Source organism: Peromyscus californicus, unplaced genomic scaffold, assembly GCF_007827085.1.
Source record: "Peromyscus californicus insignis strain IS unplaced genomic scaffold, ASM782708v3 Scaffold_8__1_contigs__length_139910024, whole genome shotgun sequence".
Lineage (NCBI taxonomy): Eukaryota > Metazoa > Chordata > Mammalia > Rodentia > Cricetidae > Peromyscus > Peromyscus californicus.
This window is the reverse complement of record NW_026294606.1, coordinates 75,661,907-75,672,655: the sequence shown is the minus strand read 5'-3', so window position 1 is coordinate 75,672,655 and position 10,749 is coordinate 75,661,907. Positions and strand designations below refer to the sequence as shown.

General features: G+C 41.6%; 1 protein-coding gene across 2 annotated transcripts in view; it reads right to left on the bottom strand.

The window, feature by feature from the left end:
- Positions 1-5,354: 5,354 nt before the first annotated feature.
- LOC128104022 (putative ankyrin repeat domain-containing protein 19) overlaps positions 5,355-10,749 on the bottom strand; it is a 33,294-nt gene continuing 27,899 nt past the window's right edge. For both annotated transcript variants that reach the window (XR_008215843.1, XM_052728771.1), the window contains 2 exons: positions 7,679-7,743; positions 5,355-5,854 (listed from right to left, as the gene is read on the bottom strand). Coding sequence is in view for 1 of the 2 variants with exons in the window: in XM_052728771.1 (XP_052584731.1) it covers positions 5,850-5,854; positions 7,679-7,743 (70 nt within the window). In the remaining variant the exon portion in view is untranslated. The remainder of the gene's footprint in view (positions 5,855-7,678; positions 7,744-10,749) is intronic.

Below are 10,749 nucleotides of genomic sequence, written 5' to 3'. Positions count from 1 at the left end.
CTGATAATTAATCTTTGATGAAAAGAAATGAATCTATGTACACGAAATTCCTTAGTTCATACACTTTATTATTCTATGATAATTCTCTCTCTACACAGCTTCTATTCTGCTCTCATGTCTAGCGCCTTTCTTGCCTGATTTCTCTGTATTTATCTGCTGTCCCCTCTAGGTTCTATCTTAATTCCTTCATCTAGTTCTGTCCCTTCTAGGTTCTCATCCATCTAGTTCTTTCCCCTATCAGCTCCTCTCCCATCTCCTTCTCTCTCATCTGGGTCTTCCTCATCTTGTTCTTCCCCATCTGGCTCTTCCTCATCTTCAATCTCATTTCTCTAGTCCTCTCTTCTAGCCCTTCAATCTAGTTTTTCCCCATCTTAGTTTATTCCTCTCAATTTCTTACCCATCTAGTTCTTCCATTCTCTTTTCTCTTCTCTGTCCTGTGCCCTGGAAGTCCCAGTATATAAAGGGAGGGTCCGAGTTAAATTGTGTAAAGCTATTACTTAACATCCACCTCTCCTAGGTGGTGTCTCCTTGTGGAATTTACCTTAAGTCAGGAGACTTGCATGTGGGCTGCTATCATTGTTAGTCCTCGGAAGTTGGGCACCCACCTGGGTGGTGTTTCCTGTAGTCCTTGAAAGTGGCTAAGGGAGATATCTGATTCCACAGAAAGCCTTTCCCGAGGCTGTTCTCCAAATACCTGGAATGTGTATGACCAGAGAGTGATCAGTCCACACTGTTAGCCCTTCTTAGGGAAAAGTCAATTGGGAAAACTATGAAGGCACACATGATTTTCATAACAGAATACAGCTGATATATAACAAGCCAAGTAACACCAAAAACTCCTTGGGATTTGGCTTCCTCTGGAGGAATTCCCTGATTCCTTCAGGTAGTGACTTTGTCATAACCAGCTGAGTTCTTATGATATATTCCTGCGGCCTGCAGCAGGCCATTATCTGTTTTGATTTGGCTGGGTAAACCAAGGGTGGCAAAGCATTGAAGCATATGGCTAATAGCATGTTTGGATTTTTCCCCCAGCATGGGCTGATGCCCAACAGGCATGGGAGAAAGCATCTGTGGAAAGAAAAACATATTTAAGTTTTTCAAATGGAGAGTAATGTGTGACATCAATCTGCCAGAGATGATTGGGGCAAAGTCCTCGGGGATTGCCCCCCATCTTTTGGAGGAGAGGGATATGAAGGAAGGGCTGACAAGACTTACAGGTCTGGACAATTTTTTTGAGATCTTTAACCAGTACCTGAGGAAACTTATGTTTTAGGCCCCTCCAGTTAACATGGGTAAGTAGGTAGAAATCTGTGGCCTCAGTAACAGTATTACATTGAGGCATAGAAGCCAGATAGTCAGCCAGCTGATTTCCTTTGGAAAGAAATCCTGACAAATTTTTGTGGCCTCTAATATGTTGCAAATAAATGGGACTGAGTCTCTGTTTAAGTAAGGAGAGAGCCTGAATCATAAGAGGAGAAATGGGGTTGAAATCTAATTTAATATGGGCTTCTTACACCTGAGGCATGGGGTGTTGGACAGAAGATTTACAACATAAAGGCTATCAGAGAATAGATTAAATGACTCTGATATGGAATCTAATGCCATAACAACAGCAAACAGTTCCTTAAACTGTGCAGACCCCTCTACCTCAAGGGAGATTGTTTTTATAGGTATAGGTTCCTCTCCTTGTCCAAGGGGTGGGAACACAACTAAGGAGGCCCCCAAATGTCCCCCATCAGTAAACACTGTAAGAAAATTGGGGTTTGGGTGGGGCAGAAAAATTCTAGGGGGCCTCCACTCCAGACAGGAGAAGGAACTCATCCATTTATAAGGGCCATAATGGCAATCAACCTTCCCTGGAAACCCCTCAAGGGCTATGGCCATTCTGCTATCATTTCTTTGAAGTCAGTAATTTTAAATGGAAGGATAAAGAAATGAGTTTCTGTGCCAAATATCCTGACAGAAATATCCCTGCCCTTAATAATGCAATCAATCAGCTACCTGGTTGGTCAGGGAGTAAACCCGGGGGGCTCTACCCACTGAGAGGTGAACCCAATGAATGGGCTCCCCCTCTTGTACTAACAGCACAGGGCATAAGGTTTCCGCAGGAAAAATACACAGGGAGACAGGCAGGTCAGGGTCGAATCTCCTTAGGGCCGCTGTACCAATGGCTTGTTGAACCTGTTGTAGGATTTGTAAATGGTGGGAGGATAAGGTTATCTGGGATGAAAGGTCAAGGCCCATAAGGAGTTCATTTAAAGGGGTTAACTGCTCTGTGGGCACAGAGATCCATGGCCTCAGCCAATTTATCTCTCCCAGCATCTTTTGAAGCTGAGTTAAGGTATAGGTATCTTGAATAAGTAACTGGGGTTTAGCTGGGGAAACTGTATCAAGGAACAGGAGAATGCCCAGAATTTTAAAGGGGGAATGGACTGTACTTTATCTAGAGTCACTCTAAAATTATGATCTTTTAAAATGGTAAGGCAAGTAGTGGTGAGGTCCTGAAGGCCCGTCAAAGTGGGGCTTCCAAGAATAATATCATCCATGTAAATATAAAATAAAATGTCGGGGCATCCCATCAGGGAGGAAAAAAATATGTGACATAAAGTACTGATACATAGAGGGGCTGTTAGCCATCCCCTGGGGCAAAACGGTCTACTCGAACCTTAAGTCTGGGCCCCAGAAATTGGTAGAGGGAAGGGAGAATGCAAACTTCTCCATATCATCTGGATGTAATGGAATAGAGAAAAAACAATCCTTAATATCAATAACAGATAATAGGTATTAGGGATGGCAGGTATCCAGGGAAGTCCCCTTTGGGGGGTCCCAAAAGGGACCATTCTTTCATTGATTTTTCTTAAGTCATGCAGGAATCTCCAGGAACCATTAGCCTTTTTTTTTTTATAACAAAAACAGGAGAGTTCCAGGGGCCGAACAATTGTTGTTTAACCAGAGCTTCAAGCTGTTGTCATTTAAAGGATGGTAGAGGCCACTGCTCAACCCATACAGGTTCCCCAGGTGTCCACTGAATCTTTGGCACCAGGGGGCAAGCAGTGGCCTTTAGAATTGAGGGTGAACTTCTTGTCTGAGCTTCTCAAAATCGGGGTCATCCCTATAATTGGGGTGTGTTTCCTGCCCCTCCTCAAATTGCTGTTGGTACTCTTTAGTGTCAAGAATGTCCTGATAAGTGGCCTTATGGTCTATGGTGATAAAGACCTTAGCTTCCCCAAGGATGTCCTGGCCAAGAAGGTTGTCAGTTACACCAGGAACCACAAGGGGATGCACCTCCCCGTGATTATCATCAGGGTCAGTCCAGGACAACCAATTAGCTGTCTCCCATGACATAGAATGCCCTCCCACACCAAGCATGTGGGGTCCAGGAACCAACTGCCAAGAGGAGGGGACTTCCTCCTTTCAGATGACCATGTGGTCAGCCCCAGTGTCTATGATAAAATTAAAGGTTTTTCCTTCAATGGTTAGGGTCATCTTGGGCCTTAATCCGGGCACCAGTGGGCTTTGACCACCTCTTTCCCCTTATTTAATGGGGCTGGGGATTGCTCCTGGGGGAGTTTAAAGGCACCCCTTGGAGGTTGAATTTAGATATACAGTCTTTTGCCCAGGGGAACCTCTTCTTACACCTGAGGCATGGGGTGTGGGGCAGGCCTGATTGGGGAGGAACCATGGAGGTGCCCTTAGCATGGTTAGGACATTCTCTTTTAAAATGGCCTTCCTCCCCACAACCGAAGCAGGACCGTTTTCCTCCCATGGAGACTTGCTGGAGGGCATTGACTAAGGTTGTCATCTGTTCCCTATTAGCTGCCTGCATGGCTATGGCCATGGTTTGGGCCTGGTGAGAAGTAGAGCCAACATCTCGGGAGGCAGCAATCCATTTGCTAATTTCCTGATCTCTCAATCCAGCACAGGCAAGCTTATGATCAGTGTTCATGCCATCTCACACCAACATTTTAACAAATTTATCCCTCGGCTCCCCAGGAGGAAACTTTCTCTGGAGACTCTCATTGACCCTTTCAACAAACGTCACTAAGTCCTCGCCTGATCTCTGATGGACCCCGGATACAGGAGCCTCTGTGGGGCCTTCATTCAATTTTTCCCAAGCAGCTATCCCAAGTGCCCTAACTTGATCTTGATAGGGGGCAGGGATGGCGGCCTGCTGGAGGCCAGTGGAGTACTGGTCAGGGGTACTGGACAGCATCCCAAAGGTGATAGGGATTTGAGGGTTGGCCGCTTGATTTCTCTCTGCCTGGACCCTGCACTCCTCTAGATAGAAGGCATCCCGTTTCAAGTAGAGAGGTCCAGGAAGGACTGCTTTGGTGAGGGCCTTCCAATCCCGAGTGGTCAAGCTTGATGAGCCAGACCTAGAAGGATAGTCTCAGCCCAAGGGGAATTTGGCCCATCCTCTGAAATGGCCTTTTTAAGGTCCTTAAGGTCCTGAGCCTCCCAGGCAAGTGCACGATTGCCACCAGGGTTAATATTAACAGGAAAGAAGCCAGTCACATCCCCTGGGGCTGCACCCCACCCAGAGTAGGGCGGAGGTGCAGACAGATTGTGGGGAGGGGGATGGAATTCGGGACGGAGTGGGTGAGGAACAGATTGGTAGGCAAGAGCGGACGTTTGAAGCCAGGGGCAGCATCAAAGGGATCAAGAGATGGATAAAACAAGCCAGATGAGCCAGGCTGACTCAGGGGTTTTGGTTTGGGTGTGGCCTGAATTTTTATGTCTCTTTTCTCCCTGGGCTCTGTCTCCTCTCCTTGAGGTTTCCCTACAGGCCCCTTCTCCTTGTAGGGCTCCAGACTTATGTCTCCTTTCTTAGAGCTTTCCAAGGTATCCATGGGCCGTTTCTTCTTAATGGGCCTTGGTAGGAAGCAGCCTTTTAAGGTGGTAACAATGGGAATAGCTCCCAACAGAGGAATCTCTCCTCTATCAACCCTGGCCCTGTGAATCAGGGTTTCTATTCTATCCCAGGTGACCTAGTCGAAAAGATGGCCATCAGGCAACCATGGGGCGACCTTAATGAGGTATGTCCATGTCTGGAATGCCTATCAGAGAGGTTGAGACCCCTGCTCTTTAGCAGTATTTTCAGGGACTCCAAGGCAGGATTTAGTTTAGAAGAAGACTGCCCAATATCTTATGGGGGTACACTCACCCATAAACTCATTGGCCCTTCAGTGTTCTTCCATTCCTCACATGGGGCACCAGTCTGTCGGTCTGACTGACAGGTAGGGCAGAGGCAGGACCGGTCCAGCTGGTCTCTCCCCCGGGCTGAGCAGGATAATGAGTGTTGGATGGCCCAGACCTCCCCATGTCCACCAGAGAGAAACACACTGGACCAGGAGTCTTGTCGCAGGAACTCGCTTTATTGCATCAGGAGTGAACTTATATAGGTTGGGGTGACGGGGGGATGAGTTGAGGATAGTGGGTCAATGAGATGATGCCACCTCAGCAGTTATTAGGCAGAGGCGATTCTTGGTCAGGTAGTGCTGAGTCACTCGTATTCAGAAGTCATGTCCCAGGACAGGTCACCAAACTCGAGCTAGGCTCGGGAAGTTACACTGGACCTCACAACCAGGCCTTTGGGGCCCAACAGTGGGTTTGAAGTCTTTTAGCCTATTTGTATCATGGGAAGTTTCTCATTCTCCTTCAACTATGGTAGATAGTTTTGCTGGGTACAGTAATCTAGGCATCTGCAGTCTTTTAGATCTTGAAGTGCATTCTTCAAGGCTCTTCTACTGATTAAAGTTTCTACTGAGAAATCAGCTGTTGTTATTCTGGTGGATTTTCCCTCGTACATGACTTGATCCATTCTACTCTACCTAAGCTCACAGCCAGCATTATCCTAAATGAAAAACAAACAAACAAAATTGAAGCAGGATTACTTTGGTTATCTGGGGACTTTTGTGGTTCTATAAGAATTTTAGGATTTTTCTTCTGTGAAGAATGAGATGAGAATCTTATTGGGATTGCATTGAATCTACAAATTGCTTTAGGTAGAAAGCAATTTAGGTCATTCACAGCACAATTCTATCAAACCATTGGCATGGAGTGTCATTCAACTATTTAGTTTCTTCTTCAACCTCTTTCTTCAAAGATTTAGTTTTCATTCACTTTCTTGGTTAGGTTTATTCTTATACACTTTTTTAGAGGTTATTGTGAATGGGTGTGTTTCCATGCTCTCTTTCTCAGTGTGTTTGTTGCTATCATAGAAAAGTTACTGATTTTTTAAGTTGATTTTTTTTATCCTGCCATTTGCTGAAATTGTTGATCATTTCTAGAAATTTTCTGGTGGAATTTTGTGGATCTCTTATGTATAATAAGAGATATATACCAATAATTTAACTTCTTTTCCTATTTTTATCCCCTTAATTTCTTTTTCTTCTTTTATTGCACTTGCTAGTTCTTCAAGTACTATATTAAGGAGTAGGGATAATGGAAAGCCATGCCTCATTTTAATGAGATTGCTTTGAGTAACTAGTCATAATTGTTCTCAACCTGTAGATGACAACCTCTTTGGGGATTGGATATCAGATATCCTGCATATTGGATAATTACATTATGATTCATAACAGTAGCAAAATTAGTTATGAAGTACCAATGAAATAATTTTATGGTTGGGGATCACTACAACATTAGGAATTTAATTAAAGAGTTGCAGCATTAGAAGGGTTGAGAATCACTGATTAGTGGGTTAGAGCACTTACCTAGAATGAGGCTCTAGATTCAATCCCTAGCACTACCTAGTAGAGTTGATGATTTTTAATCTGATATATATTTGGCTAACCTAGTATTTCTGTGTATTATAACAAGAGGTAGTCACTTGAAATGGGGACATTTAAAAAGTCACAGACTTGATCTTGTATAGGTCCCATGCCAACCTGAGGAGCTATTGGCATGTATGACTTGTGGAGAAACAGTCCATTTTCCTCAGGGATGTTGGCCCTGAGCAGCTACCCATCATTAGTCGATGGTACCACGTCCATGCACATATAGGCAACATGAAATGGATATTAAAAGAGGAAGGGGAACACATGAAACCGGAAAGGAAAAGTTATGGGTGTTATAGGCAAGGAATTGGAGTAGAAGAAATGGGAATGTTTGATAAAAACACATTACATTCATGTGCAAATACTAGGAAAAATTATTTAAAACCACAGAAACATTAAATGAGTGTTATAGTCTAGACTGAATAGTTTGAAAATACAGAAAGCCAAGTTTTTAAACTAACAACATAGAAATGAAAACAATAAAATGTTTTAACATTATTCATGTTTACTGACACATATATAGCCAAGTAAACAAGGTTCAACTATGTAATGCAATACATTCTCATAAACAATTAAAACCCATTTTATAATGTGCCCAATTTGCTACAATGTGATGATTACTGTGACATATGGTATACTAATTTTGAGAATTTTTTTCTTATATATACAGAAACATAAAAGATTTTAAGTGGCAAAATTAGTAAACCATTTTTCTCATAAGATAATACTGTTTCAGATTGAAAATGCCATATAATTAATTTCTTCATAATTCTGAACTCTAAACTAGAAAAGAAAAATAAATAAAATTTACAGTTGGTTTTGAAAACTTTTCTTTTAGAATTAGAACTTTCTTACTCTGACATTTTCATCTGGAATACAACCACCAAAAGATGTCTTACCTGAATTCTTCTTCTCTCTTAAGCTTTGTTTTAGGTTACGCTCATACTCCAAAAGTATTGTCCTCCTGTCATATACAAAAATGTGGTCCATGCAATCATTATTTCAATAATGGTGTGAAAAACATGTCAAAAACATATTAAATCATTAAGAGTGTTTCAGTTGGTATCAGGGTATTTTGGTATAGTCTTCAAAATTCTGAACTTGAATATATTTTATTAAACTTTTAATTAGATAAGGAAATAACAAAGAAATGGTGATGAATCAAAGACAGCACATGCACTAGGTCATCTTGACAAAATGGGAAGTATCATGAACTCTGATACAGTCCTAGCTTCATAACTAACAACTGTTTTTAGATATGTTTTCTCTCGTGGTAAAACTCTTAAACGTCTAAAAAATAAGGACTTTACTGCTTTGGTTCACCAAGTTACTATGAAGACTTAACAATATGAAAATATTAAGAGGCAAATGGAAAAACAATAGAATAATTTGTATCTTAACAGTAAATTGCTTTGAAAACCAAAATGAAACCTACATGTGTTTTTCTTCACAGAAACTAATGCTCCAATGTTACAGCTTTCAGCAAATGTGAAGTGCAAGTATGTTTACTAGCTGTTCTGCTATGTGTGGTTTGTAGTTCAGAGAGTAGTAGCCATTGAACAGTTTAAAACTAAAATTTATATTAATATATAATCTTATTAAGTTAGTAAAATGATTATTCATTATTATTGAACTAATAAATCATACCAAAAATTTTAAAACTATTAAATTTCAAAACCTAAATATTTCTGCTTTACCTAATCCAGTCTTAATCCATGGACCATTGTTACAAGGATGCTTAGAACTGTCATGGTTGCCACTGGATCACCTACTTTTCTGATGTTGTAGTAAAACACTATAACCAAGGCAACCGATAGAAGGAAAGGTTTATTTTGGCTTATGAATACAAAGGAATGAGTCCATCATGGTGGGAACAGATACAGAGACTCACAGCTAGAGCTATGTGGAGAGAGAGTCTAAATGGGAGTTCTCCATCAAATCCGCCCCCCCACATACACACATACACAAAACTCAGGGAATCCTGCAGAAGAGGAGGTGGAAAGATTGTAAAAGACAGGGGAGAGGGAGAACAACCAGGAGAACAAGGCCCTCTGAATCAACTAAACAAGGTACACATGAGCTCACAGAGACTAAAGCAGCAAACACAGGGCCTACATGGGTCTACACTTAGGTCCTTTGTGCATATATTATAGCTATTAGCTTAGTATTTTTATGGGATTCCTGACGGTGAGAACGAGTGGGTCTCTGACTTTTGTACCTACTCTTGGGACTCTTTTCCTCCTGTTGGATTGCTGTGTCCAACTTTGATAGGATTGCTTTTGTTTTATAATTTATATTATTTTATAATATAAAAATATAATAATTTTATTGTTTCATGTTTGGTTGTTATCTCTTAGAAGCCTATTCTTTTCTAAAGAGAGACAGAAAGGAAGTAGTTACAGAGAGGAAGTAAGGTGGGGAGGAACTGGAAGGAGTAAAGGAAGGGGAACCAATAATCAGGATATATTGTATGAGAAAAGAACCTATTTTCAACAAAAGAAAAAACCACCCAGAAAAAAAAAATGAGTCCATCATGCAGAGAAGTATGGAAGCAAGTAGCAGGCAAGGGGGCAGGAGCAGGAAGCTGAGAGCTCACATCTTCCAACATAAATATGAAACAGAGAAAGTGAACTGGAAGTCATATGAGGGTCTTAATGTCAAGGCCCGCCCCCAGTGACACACTTCCTCCTGCAAGGCTGTGCCACTTTAGGGTCCCCAATCAGTGCCACCAACTGGGGACCAAGTGTCCAAATGTCTAAGACTAAGAGACAGATTTCTTATTTGAGCCACTATTTGAACACCATCTGGTTCAGAAGATGGAATCTTTTTATGCATGCATACTGATAAGACATCATGGGACTTATGTCTGCCAATACAGGTCATCTTCTGTTTGGTGGCTTACTTGTGAGGCAAAATTTGAAAATATATTGAAATCTTGAAGGGCAGATTCACATAGCTTGGAAGATTGTCATTGATATGGAAAAAAAATCACTCAAGTGGCCAAGCAAGAGTTGGAATCTCCCCTGAGGAGAGTGATTTGGGTTCATTCTAACTTGGAAATGGGGCTAATCAGAATATAAAGGAGTTTCTGGGTAAAGTTCATTGTTAAAGAAGAATAGAACTTTTGATCTTGTCTTGCAAAATTACTGGACACTATCTGATTTTTTGGAGAGGTCACAACACATACTTGATGGAAGAATAGCCCAAATCCTCTTAGGTAACCAATCATGAAGGTCTAGGTTCACATGTTGACTGCAAATTAAGGTTGTGAATGGATGGGAAGGGTCAGTTTACTGTCAATGGGTAAGTTAAGACTCTTAGCTGTTCAAGTAGAGCACCTTTAGAATAATATCTGTTTTAGGGTTTTTATTGCTGTGAAGAGACACCATGACCACAGCAACTCTTGTAAAGAAAACATTTAATTGGGGTGGCTCATTTACAGTTTCAGAGGTTCAGTCCATTATCATCATGATGGGGAACATGATGGTGTGCAGTCAGACATGGTGGAGAGGTAGCTGAGAGTCCTACATCTTGCAGACAATAGGAAGTCAACTGACTGTCACTTTCAGGGAAGCTTGAGCAAAAGGGACCTCAAAGCCTACCCCCACAGTGACACACTTCCTCCAACAAGGTCACACCTCTTAATAGTGCCACTCCCTTTGGGAACCATTTTCTTTCAAACCACCACAATATCCTAACTTATAAAGAACATATGAAATGAAGAAACTGTTCTAATGATTATGTGAATATTGCCACAAAAACTCAGGGATCTGAATCAATAAGGGCAATCATGGGGTAAGCTGTGAATCATTCCTGTGTTGTAGGATCCACTAATAGCAGAACTGTAACAACAGAATCAACAAGGAAAAAAAGAGACATGACTAGAATTTCTACCTTTTCTCCTTTGACTTGTGAAAGAGGGTTGACTCCCTTGTATATACAGAACTAGTTAGTTTCTTGGAATTTCAAG